Source organism: Asterias rubens, chromosome 22 (assembly GCF_902459465.1).
Source record: "Asterias rubens chromosome 22, eAstRub1.3, whole genome shotgun sequence".
In the NCBI taxonomy this organism is placed as follows: domain Eukaryota; kingdom Metazoa; phylum Echinodermata; class Asteroidea; order Forcipulatida; family Asteriidae; genus Asterias; species Asterias rubens.
This window is the reverse complement of record NC_047083.1, coordinates 674891-702855: the sequence shown is the minus strand read 5'-3', so window position 1 is coordinate 702855 and position 27965 is coordinate 674891. Positions and strand designations below refer to the sequence as shown.

The 27965-nt window shown below is 38.2% G+C and overlaps 3 protein-coding genes across 3 annotated transcripts; 2 read left to right on the top strand and 1 right to left on the bottom strand.

The window, feature by feature from the left end:
- The first annotated feature begins 108 nt into the window (after positions 1–108).
- LOC117305383 (endothelial zinc finger protein induced by tumor necrosis factor alpha-like) lies at positions 109–4575 on the top strand. Its single transcript, XM_033790254.1, is given in 4 exon segments — positions 109–135; positions 2412–2915; positions 2917–3197; positions 3199–4575. Coding segments are annotated over 4 exon segments (1068 nt in total). The 3' UTR covers positions 3455–4575.
- An 843-nt stretch (positions 4576–5418) lies between these two features.
- On the bottom strand, positions 5419–17053 carry LOC117304973 (CD151 antigen-like). The gene is made up of 8 exons (XM_033789633.1): positions 16935–17053; positions 11923–12061; positions 10904–11095; positions 10183–10257; positions 9479–9583; positions 8380–8535; positions 7932–8015; positions 5419–6541 (listed from the first exon to the last, which is right to left on the bottom strand). The coding sequence occupies exons 2-8, from the start codon at positions 12004–12006 to the stop codon at positions 6473–6475; spliced, it is 765 nt and encodes a 254-aa protein (XP_033645524.1). The 5' UTR covers positions 12007–12061; positions 16935–17053; the 3' UTR covers positions 5419–6472.
- A 358-nt stretch (positions 17054–17411) lies between these two features.
- On the top strand, positions 17412–27895 carry LOC117304971 (protein arginine N-methyltransferase 1-like). Its single transcript, XM_033789630.1, has 10 exons — positions 17412–17494; positions 18233–18409; positions 19454–19609; positions 20637–20700; positions 21087–21229; positions 21901–21988; positions 22657–22772; positions 23569–23719; positions 24470–24591; positions 25961–27895. Exons 1-10 carry the CDS (start codon positions 17477–17479, stop codon positions 26042–26044), a joined length of 1119 nt encoding a protein of 372 aa, XP_033645521.1. The 5' UTR covers positions 17412–17476; the 3' UTR covers positions 26045–27895.
- The last annotated feature ends 70 nt before the right edge of the window (positions 27896–27965 follow it).

The window sequence follows — 27965 nt, the reverse complement described above, 5'->3', positions numbered from 1 at the left end:
ACAAGGTTGGAGACTTGTTGTTATAAGTTGAAACACAATGGTTTATTGAGGTAACTGTAGAAAACTGGTTGTGTGACATACACAGGGCTTACTAGCATATGAATAAACATGAGTGTAGCCTTGTACAAGTCCTTCGTAAGTATTATCACAACAGTGCCTTTTCAGAACATGGGAATAAAAAATAATTTGGGAATACAAATAAAGAACCTTCAATTTGTTTTGATTTGGTTGTTTTAACCCTTTTACTGGAAAACTACACCATTGATTGACATCCTCTGGTTACTCTAAAGTGACCTTATTTTTTTTCTTTTCTTAATTGATTGACATTTTTTATGTCTTTATTTTATACATTGATTTAATTATTTAATTATTACTAAAGGAATCCACCTGATACCTGGGGCATCAGGGCCCAATTTTATAGGGCTGCTTAGTGCTAAGCACAAGACATTGCTTAAATTGCATAGCATAATGGAACTTGGTTGGCAATCCTGTTTTTCTTTTATCAAGGATGACGGACGGAACACCGTTTCCGATTTAGTTGCCGAGGCTGCAGCTGGAGAAATCACTAATTTTTGCACTGAACAAAAATAAAACAAGCAAACAGACAAACAAACAAACAAACAAGCAAACAAACAAACAAATAAACAAACAAACAAACAAACAAACTAACGAACACGGCAGAGGGAGGGGTGTTGTCCCCACTCACGCAGCCCCGCCCATCCCTCTCGTCACCACGGTGGATATGACTAGAGAGGGCGCCATGTTAAACTTCTCGCTCGCTCGACGCGCCGCGGGGGCATTTTTAAACAACAGCAGAGAGTACAAGATCTGGATCTGATCGTTCGTACTGCAATCGTCTGTTCTAAATTGGTACGTAACTACTTTCACTAATTTATAAAGTTACTAAACAGTTATTGTGTGTATTTCTAACTTGCTTAAGTTAGCTTCCACAGTTTTTGTAATAAGCGTGCATGCTTTTTTAGTTTGTATTTTGTTCAGATTAGAAAATAATAACGCACGTACCACACCTGACCTAGCCCACCTTGTTGAGCTGTTAATGGCTCCGCTTTTAACATCTGTCTCATCACTGTCACCATTACAGCCCACCTTTGATACATGTCTTAAACGCTAAGTTTTCAAAGACGCAAAATGCGAGGTAGTTTGATTGCAAATTTCTCCCACTTAAAAAAGTCCAATACTACTCCAACATACCTCATTTTATTCCTTACATTTGTGGAATTACTATGACACATAACAGGGCTTACTAAATGATGACTTTGTCCAGATGTGATGATTTGAAAATTTTTCCAAAAAAACGTGTACACAAATTACATTTACCGTGACATACTACTCTAGGGCGCCGACCCAGGGAAGCTAAATGAACGCACCCATACTGTAAGTTTTTATGGCGACTAATTCTTTACGTTATTACCAAAGCTGTCCATTTCTTAAAGGCAGTGGACACTATTGGTAATTACTCAAAATAATTATTAGCATAAAACCTTCTTTGGTGACGAGTAATAATGGGGAGAGGTTTGTGGTATAATACATTGTGCGAAACGGCTCCCTCTGAAGTGCCATAGTTTTCGAGAAAGAAGTAATTTTCCACGGATTTGATTTCGAGACCTCAGATTTAGAACTTGAGGTCTCGAAATCAACCATCTAAACGCACACAACTTGGTGTGACAAGGGTGTTTTTTTCTTTTGTTACCACTCGCAAGTTCGATGACCGATTGAGCTCAAATTTTCACAGGTTTGTTATTTTATGCATATATGTTGAGATAAACCAACTGTGAAGGCTAGTCTTTGACGATTACCACTGCCTTTAAAGAAGTGTTTTTGTACAAAGTTATCATAGATAACATACATGTAGGCCCTAAAAATATCTTTGGATCATAGTCCAAATCATTAATTTGCTGATTTTTTTTTCAGTGCTAAGAAAACACATAATCCGTGCATCACAGTCTACTGTGAAGAGACTTTGTTTGTTTTGACTCCATTTGTGGGAAACGGTCAAGGAGGAATAACATTTATAGTCCAGCTATATATGTGGAGAATACTGCCATAGAATGCCACTGACACGCAGTCAACATGCCCACACCAAAGAGAAACCATTTGTTTGTGATGTTTGTGGTCAAGATTTTTCACTTAAAAGCAGCATGGTCAACCACCAGAGAATCCACACTAGAGAGAATTCATTCATTTGTGACATTTGTGGAAAATCTTTCATACGAAAAGCACACCTGACTTCCCATCAGCTCGTCCACTCTGGAGAGGGATCATTTGTTTGTGATTTTTGTGGAAAAGCGTTTTCACGTAAGGAGAACCTGAACCGTCATCAGCGTCACCGTGTCCACACTGCAAAGAAATCACTTGTTTGTGATCTATGTGGACAAACCTTCTCTTAAAAGTATAACCTGACACGCCATCAGGTTGTTGTCCACTCTGGAGCGAATCCATTTGTGTGCGATCTTTGTGGAAAAGGTTTCATAAAGAAATCAGCCCTGACTAGACATCAGCGTGTCCACACTGGAGAGAAACCATTTGTTTGTGGCACTTGTGGAAAAGAGTCTCCATATTTAAAGTCCCTAACCAACCATCAGCGCATCCACACTGGAGAGAAACCTTTTGTTTGCGACCTTTGTGGAAAATCCTTCTCTCTCAAATCCACCCTGATAAACCATCAGCGTGTCCACACTGGAGAGAAACCTTATTTTTGTGACATTTGTGGAAAAGCCTTTACATGTAAATCATCACAGTCAACTCATCAGCGTGTCCACACTGGAGGGAAACCATTCGCTTGTGACTTATGTGAAAAAACTTTCACGAAGAAAACGCACCTGACAGACCATCGGCGTATCCACACTGGAGAGAAACCATTTGCTTGTGAGACTTGTGGCCAAACTTTTTTAGAATAAAGGGTACGTTATCCTTCATTGGCGTACCCACACTGGAGAGAAACCATTTGTCTGTAGCTTTTGTGGAAAAGCTTTTGTGCAGACATCAGCTCTTTCCGCTCACCAACGAGGTATCCACTCTGAAGAGAAACCATTTGTTTGTGATCTTTGTGGACAAGCCTTCTCCATAAAATCCTATCTGACCAAACATCAACATATTCACACTGCAGAAAAACCATTTGTTTGTGACTATTGTGGAAAAGCTTTCTCGAGGAAAGCACACCTGACGAATCATGAGCTTACCCACACTGTTTGCTTGTGATATTTGTGGTAAAAACTTTTCGTCAACGTCATCTGTTAACAAACATCAGCGTATCCACACTGGAGAGAAACAATTTGTTTGTGATATCTGCGGAAGAACCTTCTCATTTAAATCTGCACTGAAAGAGCATCAGCGTGTCCACACTGGAGAGAAACCATTTGTTTGTGGTACTTGTGGGAAAGAGTTTCCATATTTAAAGTCCCTCCATGTCCACCAGCGTGTCCACACTGGATAGAATGTTGTTTGTGGTCTTCAAATGCAGAAAGCAAACAAGTAACATTTGCATGTACAAACTACAGAGCAACTTGTTGTATACATGTACATGTATGTGGGTTTTCAGGCAGTTCTTAAATGAATCCAGTTTTGTGTTAGAGCGCAGTGATTGAAGGAGATTGCCTCCATGAAGGTTATTGCCCTTATTGGCCTGGTTTGACGTATAGTGGGCTGGTCCCCCTTGTTTAACCTCCAGTGTCTTGTTCTGACAGGAACAGGATCAACGCTTTTGAGATGTGGTGCTGGAGGAGAATGCTGAGAATATCATGGCAAGAGCACAAGACCAATGTTTTTGTTAGAAACCTGATAGGAGAAGATAGACCCACCTTGCCCTCAAAAATTAACAAAAACAAGCTTCAGTACTTTGGTCACATATCCAGAAGAGAGGGGGACAACCTTGAGAAGATCATTGTGCAAGGATGTGTAGCAGGTAGTCGCCGACGTGGCCGTCAAAAACTTCGTTGGACAGAGGGAATCAAAGAACTCACGGGCTTATCAATAAACGTTGCTTATCGATCTGCACTGGATAGACAGAAGTGGAACTACATCATAAACAGGGTCACAAAGGGTCAGCCATGACTCATAGGACGACGACGTCTTGTTCTGACCAGACTTTTCAGAGCACCAATCATGGCTGAGATTGGCCTATAAAACACAACAAGTTAACAAAACCAAACCATTCAAATTTATTGTTTATTCTACAAAAAGAAAGTTATTGTTCACTGATTAATTGCGACTACAGCTTTAAGCGAGAAAATCATTAAATAAAAACTTTTACATGCGTTTATTTTCCAAAAAACAGACCACAGGCAGGTTTCACTACCGGCTAAGATTAATCTTAACTGTGTACTAATCTTAATTGCTAAGCAAAGTATGATGTCACTGTACAAATCAATATGGTGATAATCTTAACGCTTTTTGAAATCCAGCCCAGCTTATTGGTTGACAAGACACCCCTAGTGGTGTAAATCGTCCAATCATCAAATCTAAATTATTCAAATGAGGGCATTAGGCCTATATTTTTTACAATCGCAGGCCTGATACTTCACGGAGGCAACGAAGGCAATTGCCTCCGTTGCCCCTTGCCATTGCCTTGGTGCCCTTGAAATGCTCCAATAGAAATTTACAATTTCCTCATAGGGTGCCCTTTGCCAAAGAAAATGCCTTGGTGCCCTTGACCTTTCAAAAATGAAGCATACAGCCCTGCAATCGTCCACAATCATTGCCTAACAGTGGAAATTTATATACATGCAATGGCCAACAATTTGATCGTAACCCCGCATCCATCAAGGGCGCCCACGAAAGTTCAACACAGTAAGGGATCCTGTCATTGTAGCTGTTGCTCGACTAATTCTTACTTTTCTTAACTGTTTTTTTTTTGGTCTTTTTTACCTTCAGATGCATCTAAAAAACTGTTCGTTCGCCTTAAAGACACAGGACACCATTGGTGTATCTCAACATACATGCATAAAATAACAAGCCTGTGAAAATTTTTGCACAATCGGTAGTCGAAGTTGCGAGATATTATTGAAAGATAAAACACCCTTGTCACACCATGGTCACACAAAGTTGTGTGCTTTCAGATGCTTGATTTCAAGAACCTCAAATTCTAAATCTGAGGTCTCAAAATCAAATTCGTGGAAAATTACTTCTTTTTTGAAAACTACGTCACTTCAGAGGGAGCTGTTTCTCACAATGTTTTATACCACCAACCTCTCCCCATTACTCGTAATCAAGAAAGGTTCTATGTTAATAATTATTTTGAGTAATTACCAATAGTGTCCACTGCCTTTAAGGCCACCCCCAAAAGTTCAATACAGTACATGTTTGCCAGCCTTTTTACTCATTAACTGCCTACTCTTCTCCAAGGGCCAAATACCACGCCTGACCTCTTGTTCTCTAAACTTACGCACTCATAAAATCTTACCATGTAACACCTTGTGACTAAGACTACACCAACTAGGTCATCAGGTCAAAATAAGCAATCTAAGTGACCAATTATTACTGAATACTTTATAAACGTTATATACAAAATAGTAAATATAATAATGAGAGTTGCATAATTTACACGTCTTATGGATTAGTACAATACATTTTCAATCGAGGCAAGTACATAATATTGAGGAAGATTGCAAATACATTAAAGTACTTGAGTGATGCTAGAACTGCTTATTAAAGGACTGATTTTCAAAGACTATCCCCCCCCCAACTTCTACCCCTAGCATCAACCCAATCACTTATTGGTAAAGCTTACACAGTGTAAATTAAAGTAACCTGCAAACTTCTTTCTACTTTCTAGAAAAAAATAATCACTAGAACAGCACCATTTTCAGCAGAAAAAATTCTTAGAGGCATTTTAATTTGGAGTTACATGTGCCTGTATTGATGACAGACAAATTCTGCTAAACAATTAATTTGCAATCAAATACTAAAATGAACAATCATATGATATATACCATTTTTCAACTATGTTATTAAATTTAATTAAAAAAGTGTACACTTACAAAGCTCATTTGCATAATCATTATCAGAATATTTGTCAGAATACGCTTGGTTTTTTGTTATAAGCCAGAAGCTAAACAACAATTGATACAAAATGTGTGGGAATTTTAAGACAGACTCCATTTAGGCTCAGACCTTATACCACTACCATGCTAGTTTTGTTCGATATCGGTGAATGGTTAAAACCAAATAATGTAATACACCCCCCCTTTGTTTTCTTTTTATAATGTGAGTGATTTTTATAGTAATACTTGTATTAAGTTTAGTTATCAAACATCGATTAAAACACTCAAAATTCACAAAAATTAGCCAAAAAATACACAGCTGGAGAAATACAAATCTGCATGGTTACGGTAATAAAACACTGCCCTCTAGTTACAAAAGAGAGTCGATAGTTTTTAAGCACGCATAATATCTACAGGTTGAAAAATAAAGTAGTTTTGCACATAACAAAAATTGACTTTGCACATTATTCAGTTTAGTACGGCTCTTGTTCTTCGTACTTAAGATGACAGTAGAGACATATCGAGAAGATCAGACCAAATATCTGCATAGAAAAAACAAATAAAATTAAACTAATAATAAAGAAAATGTAGAAAATTCATTGGTTTTAAATTTGAGTCTATTGGATGTTAACTTTGCATCGGGGATAAAGAATATTAATTTTGGTTTTTACTCATACACCAATGTGTGTTAGCATTGTATACTTGGTACTCTCCAAAGTCCTGTGAAAAAATTTCACAGGCATCTTACGGGTGGGATTTGAACCCATGACCCTTGCAATTCTAAGAGTGTCTTACCAACTAGATTACTAAGATTGCCCGGTAGCTAGAGGCAGTTAGAATCCTATGCTTTGGCAGCGGGTACCGCAACGATATTATAATGGATGTTTGTGTGATGTTCCCGTCAAGGGGACTTTGACAAAACTCCAACAGGGGCAGGCCTCAAATGGACCGATCCGGCCTATCAATCAAACTGCGCGTTCACCCATTTGACCGATCACAGCAATGATTGTGGTCGGACAAACGCGGTCATGCGTGCGCGTATATTTGGCACGCGCGGCAGAATCACGCAGAATGTCATTGGGAGTGCTTGACACGTGTCTTGCTCACGTGCGCGGTGGGCGGAGCTTAGTGGAAAGCCGGAACGGTCCATTGACTCACGGCACCCTGTGCTATTTCTGGGGTGCCCTTTGCAAACACAAATCTACATTTTTCTCATATACGTAGGGAAATTGCAGTGCGTGCAATGGGATATAAACATCAAGCTGGTTAAAGCCAATCTCTCTCATACAAAAAGAGGTCGTTCAGACACAGTACTAAAATTGGTTTAACTCATGGTTTAACCCAATCGAGTTCAACTCGGTCTGTCTGAACGGTTCTAAAATCCGAATCGAGTTCAACCCACAAAAGATAAACCGTCCAGGGAGGGGGTTTATCTTTAGACCGCTTCGGGTTTAACTTTTAACACTGTGTGTGGACAGAATAAAAAATACCACAACCGGTTTAACTCACAACAGACGACCCATTGACCTCCGTAATCATTATGTAAACACACGGTGACCAATGATAAACAGGATGTTAGAGTCACGGGGCCGCGTTTGCTTTGACCTCTCAAAACCAAAGATAAACCGTATTGGGTTTAACTCAGTGCTGTCTGAACGCAAGGGTTTTTTATTGTTACGACCACCCCCCGCTGCTCGTAGAATTTAAACCGGTTTGGGTTTAACTTAGTACGCTGTCTGAACATACCCACATTGGTTAAATGTCTATGATTATAAATTGCACAAAACAAGACATTGTGATTTGGTAACTAGTCGATAATACTAAATTCTAGTCATTGTGAAATCAGCAGTTAGCTTGGTAGGATTCGAACTGACAACCTTGTGGTTACAATTCCTTATGAATGCTCTGTTTGTCTTGATGTCTTTATCTTACCTGTACACCTGCGATTGCTACACACACCGCACCGATAATGGCCAGATGTCCACTGAAGTAGTTAGCGAGTCCATCCACACACCCCTATGTCAAGGAAAAACATATTGATCAATCAGTCACCAGGTTGCATCATAAACTGTCTGAAATGACATCAAACATCTGAACACAAACTCCGCTTTAATTTTGATCCTCTCTGTATTTGTGTACCCAAGAACTAACAATGGTGCTTGAGACTGAACATTCACAGTCTTTGCTGCTAAGGAATGCAATGATACCTACCCAAACAAATTAAAGTGAGGGTTAATCACTCTCAAAGTAAACTCTTGCTAGATGACGTTGGGAACCAGTGACTTATAGCATATGGTGAATTTTGTTTGATGACTCGGGGGGAACCAGTGACTTTACAAAGCAAATGCTTACGAGATGACTTTGGGAACCAGTGACTTACCAAGTGGTAGATATTTGACGGATGGTCTCTCACGCCACAGTAGCTGCTCTCCGTTTTACAGCAGCTATCTGGGGTACTCAGGTTACCAGCATTACCACTCACTTTCCATTGGCTTAGCTGGTAATCGGCATAACTTGCAGCACCACAGCATTGGAACTATACAAGTAGGAAGTGAAACAGATAGATTGGATTTCTAAACTAATATTGCAACTTTCATTGTTGGAATGAATCTCTTTGAAGACAGTGCAATAACATGTTTATTTCGAAAACGCATCAGCAAAGGGAACTTGCAAAAGCTGGCTCACTTTAGTTTAGACCATGTCAGACTCACCGATTGGCAGGTTGGGAATACATATTATTAAAGTTCTTACAGGTAAACCATGAATTTCTGTACCGTGTGTATTTGCTGAGCAGTTAAGCGCACCGATTTCAAACTCTGGTGTGGCTTCGAGTCTCAGTCTTAAAGCCATTGGACCCTTTCGGTAAACAGTATTGTCCAAGTCCCACACTTCGTGTATCACAACTTATATATAAAATAACAATCCTGTGGAAATTTAGGCTCAATCGGACATCGGAGTCGGGAGAAAATAACGGGAAAACCCACTCCTGTTTTCGCGCGTTTCGCCGTGTCATGACATGTGTTTATAACAAATCCGTAATTCTCGTTAACGAGAATTTATATTGTTTTACCGTTTTCTCAAAAAGTAAAGCATTTCATGGACTAATATTTCAAGAGAAGTCTTTCACCATTACCTTCTGTAAACCCTGTAAATTATTTGTAAATCTGTGAACTTTTTTTTTTTTTTCTGTACCGAAAGGGTCCAATGGCTTTACCACTTGTGTCCCTAAGCGGGACATGTAACCATTGTTGCTTTGTCCTTCAGATGGGACGTTAAACTGGAGGTCCAGTGTGTTGTGTTATGCATGTAATAGAGCCTCAAACCGGAGCTTTCCGTGGTTAGGTTTCCGATCCCTAACTGATTGTGTGAGTTTTCCCCATTTGGGGTTTTCCTCTAGAAGTGAACCTTTCTTCTCATTTCATACTTGGTTATTGGTGCTAATTGTTCTTGAAAAAAAAGAAAAAGAAAAAAATACTCACGGTTCTCTGGAGATCATCGTAGGCTTCGGTGAATTCTTTCTGTCCCTTCATACCATAATTGGCAACAATCGTCTCATTCAAGCATCGTTCTAACTCTATATTCACCTTAAAGAAAAGGAAAGGAGGAGTCGGTTTTACAAAATTTTGATTTGATTAACTTGGAGTTTAAATGCCTTGACAAACAAGGTAAACGAGAAACGTCTTGCACCAAGATGAGGGTTAACCCAGTTTTTTTATGTCACATAGCAAGCACACTTGTTTACAGGTCTCCTCAGACTTGCAAGCCACAGTTCCTAAGTTCACTCGAAGGCATCTTTGGTTGATAATAAGAAATATAGCAAGCACTCGTCCAAAGGACAATGCCATTACGGTAAAGTGTCTTGCTCCACCCAGGGGTACATGTACATGTAAATGGGTACCTGTGAGGGCAGAGATGGTTCTTGTGATAGATTAGCTTAGTGTGCTACATATTTGGTTGCACAGGCTGTATACTCCCCAGGGAGCTGAGATGGTTTAAAGAATGATTTAAGGCCCAGTGACCAGGGGTAATAATGTGGAAGCGCTTTGAGACGTGGTGAATAAAGCGCTATATAAAAAACGACTGATATTATTATTCTTCTTTATTATTACTATGGACGCTCTAGTGTTTTGCCAGCGTGAAGTGTTACAAAATAAATAAAGTATATGATATTAATAATACTTACGGACTCCCTGTAGATGTAAACGTAAATTCCAACAACCAACTCGCCTAAACACAGGAAGAGCAGAAACGTAAAATACTGCAAGGAGGGAATAAAAAAAAATAAGAAAGTTTTGAAATTATGTGTAGATCATGAGTAATTCTGCTTCTAATTTGTGAAAGACCAAATAAAATTGGCATGAAAGAAATCTGTAAGGTTTGAAGCCTCCACTTGTCACCTTAATTGGCAAAGTATACATTACCTTTGGTTTTTGTGGCCATTTGATTGTTTTTATCCTATATAAATGAAGTTTTTTAAAATGCAATTAACCTTTTAAAATGCACTTTTGAGAAATCTTGAGCTGTTTTGTCTTTGCAGGAAGAACAATCCGTAACATTGGAATACACAATCTGAGAAACATAATATCTGACAGTAAATTTTTCTCAGATTCAAATTGTTTAAGGGACAAACAATGTTCTTTTTCCATAACCACATAAACTTTGAAGTGAAATGTTTCTCAAAATGCTTGAAACAATCAAAAGCTGCTATACTTAGCCAAGTAAGTTTTCTATTTCCATTAATTGTAGGAGTGATAACCAAACAAAATCATACCTCCCCTTAAAGTTGTTTTTTGTTTTGATACTAGTTATAGTCTTCACGACAGTAACTAAAACTGATACCAATGGCTTCAACAGCCAAATACGGTCGTCAAAAACCGAAGGTCTTGTCTCCTGACTTCACTTACAATAAGCAAGCAGCATTTGTGTTCTTGTTGAGCACCGAAGCACCCCAATGCAGCTATGATAATGATCACACCACCCGAAATGATCAGAACGTAAGTTGATATTGTGTAGAGGTCATCGCACAGCAGGCTAGCGTAGTCCCATTTCTTGAGTAGAGTCCAGAGTCCGATGCCACAAACGCCTGCACCACCGAGCTAGACAAAAAATAAATAAGCATTCTGTAAAATAAGTCCCTTTCCTTCCTTATTTACAACATGGAAATGGTAAAAATATGGCTAATATGTGATTTTCCATTTCTAGTAAGCAAATGAAATCTAAAAGTACTTCAGAATCTTCTGAAATGTCCACTTACAGCAATTTATGATGTAAACAAATGATCTCTATGATTTCCAAAATAACTACTAAACTTGTCACAGTCGACATATTAAGTAGGATTTGAAACTTTGCATGGTGGAAATCTGATATAGAAAGGTTTGCGGTAACACCATGTAATGACTATCTCAGGGCTGTATGCTTCGTTTTTGAAAGGGTAAGGGCACCAAGGCATTTTCTCCTTGGCAAAGGGCACCCTATGAGGAAATTGTAAATTTCTACTGGAGCATTTCAAGGGCACCAAGGCAATGGCAAGGGGCAACGAAGGCAATCGCCTCCGTTGCCTCCATGAAGTATCAGGCCTGCTATCTCTAATGAGTTGGGGGTGGTTCTGAAAAGAACCGATGGTTTCAACTCAACGTTTCCATCAGTATGCTCTGGTCGTCTTCTGGAGAAAGTCGACATATTGTATCTCCAGTCAATATTTTTTAGATGAAGGTAGAAGATCTTTTGGGGATTTATCCATGCAGGTATTAAGGCATATCCTGTACCAAACAATCATAACAATATATTTTGTGTGAGTGCATTTTATGAGGTAATCCAATCAGCTTGACACAGGGCTCGAATTCGGGGTAAAAATCCACACGACTGACGGGGCTTGATGTTTAACTTTTGTTTAAAGGTGGCAGAAAGATTTGAGAAGACTCACCAGGAGGAAGAAGTTAAAGATGAAGAGGATGTACTTAAGAAGAGAGATGCCACAACATGGCTCCTTATCATATGATGATCCCATGGCAACGACCTCAGATGACCTTAAGTCAAGATGCCTGCATACACTGTCAGGTAATCTGAAAGAATTCAAGATTAAAGGAAAGGACACATTTAAAGGGTCTGTACCATTTGGTTATGCAGGCCCTTGACTCTTGGCGGGGCACAACAATTTTCCTCTGTTAAGGGGCACTTCAATGAGGAAAATGTCAATTTGTATTGAAACCTTACAAAGGACACTAGTAATAAAAGCACATGGCACCGCTGTGAGTGCCATCGGTTAATTCGAGGATTGGTAGGCCCAATGACTGAAAATTAGTGGTAATAAAAACTTATAATGTGGTAAGTACATCAGCTTTGGATAATACATAATATATTTTGAGAAACAGCTTTGGGTAGTAAAATGAATTTTGAGAAACACTTTACTTCCAAGTACTGCAGTATCACCATGCATACACCATGCCACAAATCCAGCCTTAAATGCTCAAACTAGGTGTAAACAGCCAATATAAGACTTTTATGCTGGTTTCAATAACCAACAATTGTTATTGTAGCCTTCAATAAAATATCTCACAACTTCCTGATTAAGATCGTTTATGGCTTGTTACTGTGAGGAGATCTTTCCTGTATTGGCCCTGTTGGTCTGAATTAGTTGAGGAAAAACAAACATGAGAAAAACATCCAGAGGACCTGGTTTCAACAACAGGCATGCTTTGGCCAAACATCAAAAATTCTGGTCCATAATTCCCCAATTTTGGTAAATGCTGAGGAGAGCACTGTGTAACCACCACTAGAGTATTATTAACTCTAGAATTAGTCCCACTGCATCTCAATCACGCACAAAAAAAAAACATATGTCTGTTTCTTTTTATCCACTCTAATACTGCACACAAGGGGACATTTATTTTTTCACAGTTTTGAAAAATGCTTTCCACTGAGTGATGTTTTCCTTTTTCTAGAATAAATAGCAGGCCTGATACTTCACGGAGGCAATTGCCTCTGTGCCCCCTGGTCATTGCCTTGGTGCCCTAGAAAATGCCTCGTGCCCTTGCCCTTTCAAAAACGAAGCGTACAGGCCTTAAATACATAATATTGCATCTCTCTCAATCACACTACAATGAACAGCAAACATCCGTTTCATTTTATCAATACATTTTGCACAACTGCATTTCAAAACACACACGTCAAAATATCAACAGTGTGAACAGTATTGACTCTTTAATAAATAGTTATTTTGCATCTCAATCACACTAAATGAACAGCAAAGGCCCGTTTCATTTTATCAACTCATACTTGCAAACTGCATAAACAAAAACACACATGTCAAAATATCACCGGTACTGACCAGTGTGAACAGATGGCTGGAATTCCTCCACCAAATTTTGAAAGTGAATGCCTTACAACGAGCCACTCCTCCCCTTCTAGAATTCTAGTTGGATTAATAAACATATTGGGCAGTGATGCCATCAAGTAGTGTGGCATTGAAAAGGAGTGAATCACTATTATATGCTTCAGGCAATGGGATCTTTATAATCCAAATAAATGTGAGCACTGAGCAGAATCATAAACATCAAGTACAGAAGGTGAGGGTACTCATCATTTATCATTTACCATTGACAATAACAATAACATTTTTAACACATATTTTCCAACGGTTGAAAGCGCACCAATTGATCAAGATGTATACAGTGATTAGTAAGAAAAAGAACAAAAATTATCCATCCATTGTTGATTTTGTTTGGTCATTTCAGAATTAAGCCATTATATTTAGATTTGCTTATTTTCTTGGCCCACATGTAATTTTTTTAAATTTATTTTATAAAGTTTAATCATTTTATCAGGCTTCGAATGACACAGGTTTTCAGGAGCAAGCAACTCCAACAAAAGTATGTTTGTACGATATCGATTTTCCTAATACACACAGATAGATTAGATTTTGCATTTTTGAGATTCCTAAATCTGAAGGAATTTGTTATCGAGACTAAAAAACACACTTGCTGAACTGTGATTCATCACATCTTAATCGATTTATCATTCATGATTTAAACGTTTTACGCAGAATAACATTTCTAACCTTTCTCTGCTATTTTCCTTCCTATCATTTAAACAGATTTTAAAATACCTGATTTATTTTGTATTACCCCCCCCCCCCCCCAACACCGTTACCGGTATAAAAACAGGTTTGTGGCTAGGTACTTGGTGATTATATGTGACAAACCGACAAGTACTGATACAAAAGATACTATAACCATGGAGGAATAAAAACAACAAAACAAACAATTAAAGTTGTTAAGGAAGTAGGCCTATTCTATCAATAGAAATTAGCATGGAGAGGTGAGTCATAAAAGAGGTTTTTAAAATAGAAGTTTCAGCTAATTATTGTTTGCAGTAGAATGGTTCTCATTTTGGTTGTTTTGTAACAAGTGACACATGGACTCAGTCACAATGATTGTAAGTAATTTAAGTGTTGATGTTTAAAAAAATATAAACTGAATTTTTATTTTATTTGTATGTGTAATCCCTTAGCCTTCTAGTAAAGCTCTGCTAGGGTCGAAACATCAGGCAAAATAACTATTTGTTTGCACTTACACCATGCAATGTAAATGGATGGTACATGATGTATGTAGGTCCGGTTGGTTGGTAAGCAGTTTGCAATCAGCTAATTCTATTTTCTCATTTTTAATCCTGGAAATGACACTTGTTCTGAGCAAAAACACTAAGATTGTTCCTACCAACAGACTTTGACAAGTCTAACCTGCCCTTTGACATTGACTACATTCCTGTCTTTCCTTGGCATGCACATGAGGCAGCTCTGGAAGTCTGTACTAGTCAAGGTAGAGGCTCAAGTAGTAATTACTGAGCACAAATAACCTTAAATTAAAATAACATGATATTTATCAGATGGAGGCGTTTATAATATAATAACATACAGCTGGTGCAGCTAAGAAGGTTGCGTAAGAATTTAAAGGGAAGGTACACATTTGGTAATTACTCAAAACAGATATTAACTTAAAAACTGACTTGGTAATGAGCATTGGAGAGCTGTTGATAATATACAAACATTGTGTGGGAAAAGACTCCCTCTGAAGTAACGTAGTTTTTGAGAAAGGTACTTTCTCACTAAAATAATAAAAGACTTCTTGCTCGAAGTCTTTTGGACTTCTTGCTAGAAGTCTTTTATTCCTATCTGAAAGCACACAAATTCGTCCAACAAGGGTGTTTTTTCTTTTAATCACTCTCGCAACTTCGAAGACCGATTGGGCCCAAATTTTCACAGGTTTGTTATTTTATGCTTAAATGATGGGATACACCAAGTGAGAATACTGGTCTTTGACAATTACCAAATATGTATAGTGCCTTTAAGAGGCACACAAGACAAGGCTAGGCCGAGTTTGAATTTTACACCATACCAACCGTCAGTGATTTTAGTGTCGGGCCAGTAAACTCAAGACAGGACAAGTCTGGTGGTCTTTTGTAAAAATTCCACATCCTTCTCTCGAAGAGTGGTGTTTAAACCCAAATATACTTCTAACCCATGAAACAGGAGACAGAAGGAGATAAATAATTCACAAATCTTCTCTAGCCTTAGAGTTTTCTTTTAATTTTTAATTTTTTTTTATATAAAGTAAAACAGTTTAATATGATGAATTCTTATTTTGATTCTAGTTTTGTAATTAACATCTTGCTTGGTGTAATCCTGGTCCAGCAAGGATTCAGCATTTTCATTTTAGATGTCACTCAAACGATAGTGCGGTAGAGATCTGACACAGACAGGAGTAACCATTACAGGGACAAGGTTTTCATACATAAAACATGTTCATCCAGCATCTGGGTTTACACAAATTGACTCATCATTCTAGCAATTAGCCTAATTTATAAATAATGATTGATAATAATTTATTACAAATAAGAATTAAATTAAGCAAATTGTATGTTACCAAGCGCTACTCCAAAAGAGGAATGATCATACTTTAGCGTTGATATACATGTACATGTATATATCAAAACTTGTATGAAGCAAAAACAAAATCATGAATTCAAATTGCTACATCATATTAAAAATTATGACATTATTCCTCAGCGCTGCTAAACCCTACTTCTAGAAACTATGAGGCTCCCCGCTCACGGGGGAGCCTTATAATAGTTTCTAGAAGTAGCGCTCCCCGCTCACGGGGAGCCTTAAAATAGTTTCTAGAAGTAGCAACACCCTTCCCCTAGTCTAGTTACATATTATAGTAGGATCAAATGACAAATGATTTATTATTGTTTTACCAATACTAATGTTGTTATTATGTGTGCGAATTATGTTAAATATTATTAATATGAGGCCCTATTTCTTTAAATATTTTTTTTCCATTATAATTATTCCCCTTTTTGTTTGCCTTCCATGATGTTCTGCTTTTCCACTCACTACACACAGGGGCCCAATTTCATGTTTAGCAGAAAACACTGCTTAGAAATTATCTTTGCTTAGCAAAAAATGAGTTGGGCACCAGTCACATCGCAATGTAAATGATGGATGGGAAACTATTTTTGCTTAACAAGGTTTTTCTGTGCTTGGCTAGTTAACTTAGTTTGCTCAGCTTAAAAACAGTACACTGTCGGCTGCAATCCAACTCATGGGCGCCCTCCATTTATCATAGATTGTCACTCATAAATTGGCAATTATCTCAACGGCTCAGCCTACAATCTCTGAAATGATTCGATCTCTCACCACACCACACCGACAGGCCCGCGCCCGCCCGACCGACCGTGTGAAGCTCCTTCCATCCCCCGTCAATCGACGTCTGTCACCCCATCATTACTCAGTCGTCACACGGGTGTGTGAACGACATTGACAGTGCAAATCCCACTCTAATTTCACTCAAATTACTTACAAACCTTCAGCCCGATTTCCACGCACCTACAATATTTACATCATCAAATAAATACAGATTTTAATAATTTACTTACAAGTTTGTGATCGCTGGACAACTTGTAGAAATAGATGAATTTCTTGAGGAATTCGATTTTATAAGTCAGATCGTTTCGTGTGGTGCCAAGATCCACTTTGCGGTTTATTATGTAAATGAGACACACAACGGATCGACGACATGCAAAAATATGTGCACTGTTAAAATTTGTGTTGGCACAAACCGAGGGTGGGCCGAAACAAAATTATGTTTACAAAAGTAAAATAATAGTTATTCTTTTCTAGTTTGCTGAAGAATGAAATAGAAAAAATTAAATAATATATTTTCATTAAAATGGCTTAGGTTTCATTTCGAAATACTCGATGTTATAGCACAATGTATTTTTAATAAATTTGTAAACAGAAATACCCCATTAAACCACAGAGTAAACAAGCTAAAGAAAAGAAGCTGGCCTCAAGGTTTACTTTAACAGCATACATAATTAATTTTACTTGTGTCCGTTCCCTTTGACCTCCAGTTTCTGTGACGTAGTACCCAAGCCGCATGGCGTGCATTTAATTTCGTTCAATAAGTAGATGCAGCATGGCAGAAACGATGGAGGTTTGTATTTTCTGTTTGTAGGAAATTTTGTCAGTTTTATTGACTAATTATCTTGAATTTCTGTTTCAGTTTTATTATAGATTATATGTATTGTGATTCCAAGATTATTAATGTGCTTGGTAATGTTAATTGAGATTGAATTTTGTTGCGAGTTTTACTTTTTTAGCTGTCTATTTTTTTTCCGGAAAACAACGTGCACGTGCGCACTTTACAGTCAACTCGACCTTTCTTTTCTTTGTGAAATTATTTCCATCCAAACGTGAGCTAAATAAAATGGTGTGTCCTTAGCACATTTAGCAAACATAATACAAACATTTTAGTTGTGTGTAAGTTCCCCTTTATTTTTAAAACTATTTATAAACTGTTTTGTTTGACGAATCGAATGTCGAACTCGAACTCGAATCGAAAGCCGGTCCCACCCGGTCAACTTTGTTAGATTTTAGAGAAAGTTTCCATATCCTGCCACCACTTATTCATTCATTTTAAAATAGAATAAAAACAAATCCACTCCGCTTGTTTATCTGTACAATTAGGCTACAACACAACACCTAAAAATAAAAACTAACGTATAATAACTTTAAGTTATGTTTTAAATTAAACTTGCGGGTACAGCCAAGTATTAAATATCTTTTTAATATAATTTCACAATTCGTAGCACTTTTTTTCTTCATCACTTTTTTTCTTCATCACTTTTTTATGTGTTACTTATTGATATTCCCTCCCTCCAATGAATAATAGACACAAACAATTGAAGCGACGAACGTCCCTGTCCAGGTGCCTGAGCCTACCAAGGAGAAGTTGCTCGTAAATGGCGGATCAGACGCCGATGGACACTCGGATAAGAAGATGAAGCTGGAGGAGATGACGTCAAAAGATTACTATTTTGACTCCTATGCCCATTTTGGAATCCATGAGGTGGGTGAAATTCTAATTAGGGTATAGACCAATCTGACCAAACAAAATTGGTAGCGCCCTCTATTGACAAAACTTGTCAACTGCGGTTCTTTGTGCGTAATCCAGGCACTGAAGACACCGCAGCAATAACGCACGCAGTCCTCAACACTTAGGTATTGTTGAATGTCGCGTATTGGTGTATGTCATTGTTTGTTTTGTCGTTCTTATTGTACAATGTAATTTTGCTGTGTTTTGTTTACTCTTTTTAGCTTAATGTTTATAATAATTATGTAAAATTCTGTACAGCGTTTTGAGATTTATTATGTAAGACACTATATTAAAAATAAATTATTACTATTTATATTATCATTATTATTGGTGTATACCTATTCTCCCGATTCCTAATTGGGGTATACTTGTACCGCGATAAGTACCTTCTTCTTTTGCTTACCACAATAAGATTACCAGCCAAATTACCTTGTCGCATATCATTTTTGTGACTGGTATCCTGCTCTTTTCTGCTAAAGGAGAACACGGGCTTTACACAGGGATCAGGGCCCAATTTCATGGCTCTGCTTACCGTAAGCACAGAATCGGCGCTTACGGAAGCAGGGAGTTCTGTGCTTACGACAAGCCTATTTCACGGGTTAGCGGCGAATTTTGGCTTCTGCGCGTGCGTACTCCACGTGACTAGGCATTCTACGCTTACAAGGCTAGCGCAAAAATTTGGCGCTTGCATGTAAACGGGGAATCGTGTTCGTAAGCGCAAAATTCGGCGGTAAGCAGAGCCATGAAATTGGGCCCTGGTTGGCTCAGTGGTTTCTGTGGATCCCACTTTAGCCGGAGCCTTTACTGTTGATTGGGTTTTCAATCCCTACATTGCGGGTGTTTTCCCCTCTTGGGTTTTCCTTCCAAATGTAAAATTAAACATTTCTTCTTGTTCCCCATTCGTCCTGTTATTGGCACTAATTGTGCTGTTGGATGTGGAATGACTGAACAGAAATAAATAAATGAGAATATTGTTCAAAGACATTTGTATAAATCCATTTTTTTGGTGATTGACAGGAAATGTTGAAAGATGAAGTGAGGACGTTAACATACCGTAACGCCATGTGGCATAACAAACACCTGTTCAAAGGGAAGACAGTTCTGGATGTAGGATGTGGGACAGGAATTCTCTGTATGTTTGCAGCCAAGGCTGGTGCTGCTCAGGTCATAGGGGTAAGTTCATTTACAGGTCTTGTCTTGGTCTTGTGCTTGAAGGGCCAATAGCTTTGGATTTGGTTATAAAAAGAATTTGTTTGCATTTGTTGCTGACCAATCCCCACTGACTCTGACTAATTTTTTCCAATTAAGTCTATGATCAAAGAACCTTGGTTATGACAGCGTCTCAAAAGTCTATGATCAAAGAACCTTGGTTACGACAGCGTCTCAAAAGTCTATGATCAAAGAACCTTGGTTATGACAGCGTCTCAAAAGAACCTTGGTTACGACAGCGTCTCAAAAGTCAGGCATGTTCTTAGTGAGCACACCACACATGCAATCTAGATTAGTACCCCTTCATTGTGTTGAACAGGAGCACACCACACATGCAATCTAGATTAGTACCGCTTCATTGTGTTGAACAGGAGCACACCACACATGCAATCTAGATTAGTACCGCTTCATTGTGTTGAACAGGAGCACACCACACATGCAATCTAGATTAGTACCGCTTCATTGTGTTGAACAGGAGCACACCACACATGCAATCTAGATTAGTACCGCTTCATTGTGTTGAACAGGAGCACACCACACATGCAATCTAGATTAGTACCGCTTCATTGTGTTGAACAGGAGCACACCACACATGCAATCTAGATTAGTACCGCTTCATTGTGTTGAACAGGAGCACACCACACATGCAATCTAGATTAGTACCGCTTCATTGTGTTGAACAGGAGCACACCACACATGCAATCTAGATTAGTACCGCTACATTGTGTTGAACAGGAGCACAACACACATGCAATCTAGATTAGTACCGCTTCATTGTGTTGAACTTGAAGTGCAGGAATATGTGCATTCGTATTTTGAGCGTTCAAATGAAATGTTCCAGCAGTTTGATGATGTCATCTATACTTGTGCGCACTATATTACTCATTCCTTCAAATTAGAACATTCCTACAATTACAAATTTCAGAAAGGAGACATTTGTCTTCATCTAAATACTCAAATTAAATTGTTACTTTTCTTGTCCTTTGTTTAGATTGAGTGTTCCAACATTATAGACCATGCTGAGAAGATTGTAAAGGCAAACAAACTTGATGATGGTAAGTGGTTCGACTTCAAGATTAGTATATTTATATATAGCAGAACTCAGAAGTCTCCCAAATTCTGAAACCTACTCTGCGTTAGTAGAAAAGTCTCCTGAATTCCAAAAAATCTACTCCAAAGTAATAATTCTCAAAAGAAGCTACCCAGCAAGTAGATATACACATGGTGTTACGCAATGCCTCAAATCCTGTTTAACTATTGTCTTAAAAATCCATCCAACCATGTCTTATCCCCCACTACAGTGATTACGTTAATAAAGGGTAAGGTGGAAGAGGTTACGCTACCAGTGGAGAATGTTAATATCATCATCTTCCAATGTCTTGAATACCATATAACTATTGTCTTATAAATCTGTTCAACCATGTCTTATCCCCCACTACAGTGATTACGTTAATAAAGGGTAAGGTGGAAGAGGTTACGCTACCAGTGGAGAACGTTGATATCATCATTAGCGAATGGATGGGTTACTGCTTGTTCTATGAATCCATGCTCAACACAGTACTTTATGCCAGAGATAAGTGGCTGGTAAGTGTTAAGTCTTGTTTCTTACCCCCCAAAAGTCAGTGGCTGGATGTTTAGACCCTAGCAGAGTCTTTCTTGAAGGCTAAATGACAACACAACAAAACATAAACCGGTGTACTGGTTTAACACTAGTATACATGTTTGTTGTTTTGTCACTTAAGCCTTGGAGATAGACTCTGCGTCATGCCATAAACCGTTTTCTTTTGCATTTATACCATAGGTTGTTTTGATTGGTGGGCAGTTTGCAACAGCTGGAGCCAAATTTACTAATCTCTTGTTTCTTATAAGATGGACTCTGCCCCCTTGAAAACATCTCAACAATCCACTAGTGAAGAACAAAATATCCCCTTCTTATGACTGTTCATGATGATATCAGATGTAATCTTTGAGATTTTTAATGAAAATATTTAATTGGCAAACTTTTTTTTTTTTTTGGTTAGATAATCCTCCCATCAAGGGAACTCGGCAAACTCCCACATGGGGATGTAAACACCAAGCTAGCAACAGCCTTTCTCTCTCATTCAACCCATAGTTTTGACGTCTTTGATTAAGGGAATCAATGTGTGGTGAAGAGGTTTTCAACTAGTGGTTTAATCCTAACGAGGTCTGGTTCTTGATAATTTTACCGAGACGGTGGCATTTGAGTTATTGATTTCATTTCTTTCTCTTTCCAGGGAAAAGGAGGTTTAATATTTCCCGACAGAGCCACTCTTCATATCACTGCCATTGAGGACAGGCAGTATAAAGATGAAAAGATTAATTGTAAGTTAAGCTACTACAGTCTTTAAATCTTCCCTACCCTTTCTGAAATCCATCTGAGGGTCTTGTAGCACCAAGCAACTTGTATGAGCAATTTGTAGGCAACCAGCTGCAGTGCATGCTACAGGCATCACTTTGGTGCCCTTCTAAGACAATGATACTTGGGTCTTATAAAACGCTTTATCCCACCCTTAGGGGTGTCATTATTTTAGGTCTGATACTTCACGGAGGCAACAAAGGTTATTGCCTCTATGCCCCCTGATCATTGCCTTGGTGCCCATGAAATGCTACAGTAGAAATTTACCAGCAACATGGAGGCAACCAACTACAGTGCATGCTACAGGGATCACTTTGGTAGCCTGTTCAGTCATTCTCCAAACAATGGATTCCAGTCCCCAAGAGCTTTTCTTCTTGGAGACATTTACGCGTGTGACTTGGGCCTCTTGTGAATTCGCAGCGAAAAAAGAGTTGTGACGTCAAATTCATGTCAAATTCGCTTCGCATTCGCTTTGCATGAAAAATAAACCAGGCTTTAGAGTTGAAGTTCCAACACAGGGAAGACAGACCCAGCCCTTGTTATAATCAAACCACTAGATTTATATCTTGTAGCTTTTATTTGAATTGTTTAGTTTGATATTTATTTTGGATTGCTTTGTTTTCCTCCTTTGTAGGGTGGGATAGCGTCTATGGATTTGACATGAGTTGTATCCGTGACATTGCAATCAGCGAGCCCTTAGTGGATGTTGTTGACGCTAAGCAAAGAGTCTCTAATTCGTTCCTCATCAAGGTTGGTACAAACTCACATTTTGATTTCTTTCTTTTTTCCACCTCCTGATACTGTTCCCAAAAGCCTCTGGAACCTGTAACTCTGTTTTTTAAATGTATCTCATGTCTTTGAATTGTACACTGGAACGCATGCCCGATGCCAGTAATTTCAGTGTCGGGCCAGGGGTCGATTTCACAAAGAGATAGGACTAGTCCACCTTTAGGTCTAGTCCTAGGTGATGTAAAAAAAACGTACGGCTAGTCCTAAGTTAGGGTGAGTAACTGGTCCTAACTCGAGATAAGATGAGTCTTCACTCTTTTGTGAAATCCACCCCAGTAAACTCAAGACAGGACAAGTCTTGGGGTGTTGCTTTTTCACTTCAACACCTTTGTCTCAAAAGAATGATGTTCCAATGTTGAGTTCGAGTTTCACAAATATCTTTATACCAATATCTTTATATCTATTATATCGTTGCGGTACGTACCCGCTGCCAAAACATAGGATTCGAACTGCCTCTAGCTACCGGGCAACCTCGGTAGTCTAGTTGGTAAGACACTGCTCTAGAATTGCAAGGGTCGTGGGTTCGAATCCCACCCGAGTAACATGCCTGTGATATTTTTTCACAGGACTCGGGGGGAAAGTATTGAGTATACAGTGCTAACACAAATCGGTGTATGGCTAAAAACCAAAATTAATATATATAATCTTTATACCAACAAAACAGAAGAGATAAAACTTCAGTTCAAATAAAACAGTAAATATAATAAAACTGCTCTCTGATTCTAATCTGATTCTGAATAAATGTTTTCATTTGCAGGAAATTGACATGTACACAGTGACAATCGCTGATCTGACCTTCACCTCAAACTTCTGTCTGACTGTTCAGAGGAACGACTACATCCAAGCGTTGGTGACGTATTTCAACATTGACTTCAGCATGTGCCATAAACGCATCGGATTCTCAACATGTAAGTTCCAACATCGTTCTGAAGCTTTCCTAAAACTCTGTTGGGAGATGTAAGTTAAGATAGGCGATGTCTCAACTGCAAGGTCCTTAAAGATTTGTGCATAAATTTGGTCTTAGCCTGTTGCCTTGTTGCAAGCACGAACGTTGCCCTTCAACTCTTGTATGGTGTTGTGAAGTTTTCTCCTTAACGTCTCGTGTTCCCTGATGGTATGCTCATGTGTTGCCATGGTATTCTTTTGGTTGGATGGCAACATCATTGAGTCCAGTGATTTCACTCTTCAGGGATTGACACTCTTTTGTTGAGTTTTCAAGTTCAGCTACATTTCCTTAATTTGTACCTACCTCGAGTAAGTCGTTCCACTGTGAGAATGTTTCTTCACCATATAGGAATGTCCCTGGCTATCTACAGGCTTTGGGCGGCTTCTTTGACTTCCAATTGGTACCAACTTGTACTCCACTGAGGTACCAGTGTCATCAATTGATATGTGAATAATTTGTACTTGTTTCCAGTAAGTCATTCCACTCTGAGAATGTTTCTTCACGACATAGGAATGTCCCTGGCTATCTACAGACTTTGGGCGGCTTCTTTGACTTCCAATTTGACTTGTACTCAACTCCATTGTCTCCACTGTTACTTGTCACTTCCTGAATGAGTTGATGTGTGACTTGTGTTTTGGCATACCTTTTGTTTATGTTGATTAAACTTTAATGTTTGATTCTCATCATCATCTTGTCAATGTTTGTGTTGCAGCCCCTGATGCCCCCTACACACATTGGAAACAGACTGTCTTCTATATTGACGACTACGTCACAGTAAAGAGAGGAGAGGTCATCAACGGGGTCATCGCAATGAAACCAAACACCAAAAACAATGTGAGTATTAGTAGGGTGGAATAGTTTTCCTTACCGCATCAGGACTGCTGATATAACATCTTCATTTATAACTTCTCTCATAACTCACCTTTATGACTTTGTGTATGTAGCTTTTCCGATAAGATTTTGTTGTTTATTGTGCATTTTTAGTATTTGTAAGCACTGTGATAAAGTTTTCTATGGGTAGCGTTTCTAAATACATGTTCTTACTATTATTATTATTATTATTATTAATATTATGAAGTAAATGTTGTCCTGTGAGTTTCAAATACTTATTTCTGTTCCTTTCTGTGTACATGGTGTCACCACAAACCTTACTTACTTTAAGTAAGTTTCCACCATGTACAGCCTTATAATATTGTGTGCATTGTATTTATTGTTACTCTTGTTTTACCTATTCTATATGTACCAACCCCTGTAGTTCGATTTTGCCGTTTGTATGTCTTTAATCTGCATTTTTTACCTACCTTTTGAGCCATTACCTTTTAAAGCCTGGTAATGCCACATTATTAAGTTTTTGTGCTGCCTGTTTTTCATGAATGAATGTAAAAGGTGTACCAGTGATCAGTAGAATTAGATTATTTTGGTTTCAGTCATTTTTAGTTGTCATTTCTGAGTCACTCACTTGTGTTTCATGTCATCAGTGTATTTTTCAATGCAAATAATTCTGCCATATGAATATTGATTACCTGTGTCATGAATATTCAATGTTATACGGTTGTTCATGTTGATTATTGGTCAATATAACGTTTGATACTGATCTGCTACTTCATTTGTATTGCATTCTTGTTGTCAAGTTGTTATTTTCAGAATGAATTTTGTACCTTTGCTCAAAATCGGCAAATCTGCAAATTTTGTTTGATTGTTGAATTTGTTATTGTAATTCATGTTTCTTAACTATTTTAGAATGCTTTTTATAATTGTTTTTTATGTGGAAATGGAAATGTGACAATAATATTATATAGTTGTTTCCTTTGATGTTACAATTCTTATTAGCAGGGCTTTAATGAGTTGTTAATAATTAGTTTAGGACTATTTTTCTGGTAATTAATCCCCCCCTTCAACACTTCCCCATATTTATTACTTAATTAGCTTACTTCCCTCCCATTATTTAAACCCCGATCCTGCTATGATATATGTATCTATTTGTTTATGTCAGTCTTTAGTGACTGTTAATTCTTAGTTCTTTTGTTCTTTAAACCCTATAACTTAGTTTGTTAACTGTAACTTTTAAACGCTTAGAGGCTTATCGTTGTTATGTGCTTTATGAATGTCTATTTTTGTTATTATCAATCAAGTATTTTAAATCATGTTCCTACAACTTCCAATATTTATGATTTTAATTAAATTTCCTCATCTTTTCCATCAGCGGGATCTGGACTTCACCGTGGAGCTTGATTTCGAAGGAGAACTTTCCCAAATGAAGCAAACTCTTCAGTACCATATGCGATAGAATCCAATGTAAAGTAAGAACGCCAGTCACGTCAAATTATGGAAAGACTCTCTGACTAATTAGGGCTCAAATTTAAAGCAAAAATCCACAAAATGTAGCCGTAAATTTCACCTAAACTTCCTAACTTTAGGATTAATTTTAAGGACGTCGTACGAGTTCATTTCCATCTTCAAAGACGTTAGATCAAATTGAACCCATATTAAGTTAGGAAAGGTTACTCGCAGACACATTGAACCCATATTAAGTTAGAACGGGTTACTCGTCCTAACTCAAGATAAGTTACTCGTCCTAACTCGAGATAGGATTAACCCTAGCTTTTCTTGGAAGCGCCTGTAGGACTTTGAGGCGTAGACTCGTTACTGGATCGAGGCCAGAACAAAAAATAAAGCAATACAAGAGTTGAAATGAGAACACAGTTACGTCATCTAAACTTTGTCATTTGAACAAAACGCTACAAGTAGATTTATCTCTACTGTTTTATGGGCGATACGCAGCAGAGTTATAAAAGACATTTGTGAAACGCAAACTCAACATTTAAACATTCTTTGAGACAAAGATGTTGAATTGAAGATGAAAAAACCAAACCACCGTCTTAAGTTTATCGGCCGACTCTAAAATTACTGAGCCAGTAATTTACTGGCCTCAGGCCAGTAATTTCAGTGTAAAATTAAAGCCCTGACAATTTCCCATGCATCATCCTTGTCATTCAGCCCCCCCCAGCCCACCCAATTTTCTCATTACTTTGAACTCCGCTGTCTTGAATGGTAAACTGGGCCAGTAGGGGGTCAGTGGTCCTGTGGAAGAATCAACCCATAGACTGTCATAGCGCTCCCCAAGTTGAACCACCCCCCCCCCCTTTTTCAGTTGGCCCCCTACTCCCTCCCCAATCTCATGCATTGCTATTTATTCCTATACCCAGTTACTCATCAGGTAATGCTTGAAGAATCTAGTGCAAGATAAATAATATTAAGATGAGGCTAATTATTTGGCACTCCAAGGACTCTAGGGCTTTACCCTAGTCATGTAAGGGAAAGGAAATTCTATTTTTTTCTCTTAAATGTACATCATTATAATTCCTTGTACTGTAGTCAATTTATTTATAATCTTTTCTTTATTTGTTTGAGTAACTGTAATGCGTAGGATCTTTTGCTCCACTGATGTTCCTAGTGTTGGTGTTTGGACACTGCACTGCTGTGTTAAGATTGTCACGATGAGGAGCAACTTTAATATGAGATCTTGGTTGCTAGAAAAGACAAACTGAAGTGTACATGTATAAGTACCTGGACAATTATTTGCTTATGTAATTGGCGTTCCAAAAGTATAATTGTTCTCAGACTTAAGCTTTGAGTGGCCGATGTTTTCTTTACAACTCTTCATGAACATCGTAAAGTTCAATTAAATTTTCGCGTTTTAGGAATATTTCTGAAAGGGTTTATGCCAACAGAACGATGTTTTAGGATGAACATTCTGCTTCTAAGTAATAGATTTGAAACTTCTGCTAAAAGAAAGACAGTGTTGTTGTTTCGAATTGGGGGAAGGGGGGGGGAGGGGGGTGGCTGTGCTGGAAAAGTAAGGAAATAAACACTTAGGATTTTATGATGTAAAATGTTGCGGATATTCTCACATGGGCACCAATGTCGCGCTTAGTCGAGAGAAAGCCCTGCTGGCAAGAGGCCACTCATTACGTAAAGCCACTTTTTAAAAACTTGCTTATTGCATTTGTTTTGTAAACATGTCGTTTGTGTATAGTTTTTTTGTTCTTTTTGTATGTTTATTCGTTTTAAGACTGAGAACCATGGCATTTGTTGCCATTGATTGAACATTAAAATAAAGATGAGATAAAGTAACTGAGTTTGACTGAGAGTGTCTTCATTGCATGCTCAGACATGTGTGAGGTCATGGGTTAAAACTATCCGATAAA

Coding starts and splice junctions, on each gene's coding strand:
- LOC117304971 (XM_033789630.1), top strand. Junction 19,610..20,636: donor GTGCTGCTCAGGTCATAGGG/GTAAGTTCATTT, acceptor TCCTTTGTTTAG/ATTGAGTGTTCCAACATTAT. Junction 20,701..21,086: donor GGCAAACAAACTTGATGATG/GTAAGTGGTTCG, acceptor CCCCCACTACAG/TGATTACGTTAATAAAGGGT.
- LOC117304973 (XM_033789633.1), bottom strand. CDS start 12,006: ATGGGATCATCATATGATAAGGAGCCATGTTGTGGCATCTCTCTTCTT. Junction 11,096..11,922: donor TCTTTAACTTCTTCCTCCTG/GTGAGTCTTCTC, acceptor TTTTTTGTCTAG/CTCGGTGGTGCAGGCGTTTG. Junction 10,258..10,903: donor ACAAATGCTGCTTGCTTATT/GTAAGTGAAGTC, acceptor CCCTCCTTGCAG/TATTTTACGTTTCTGCTCTT.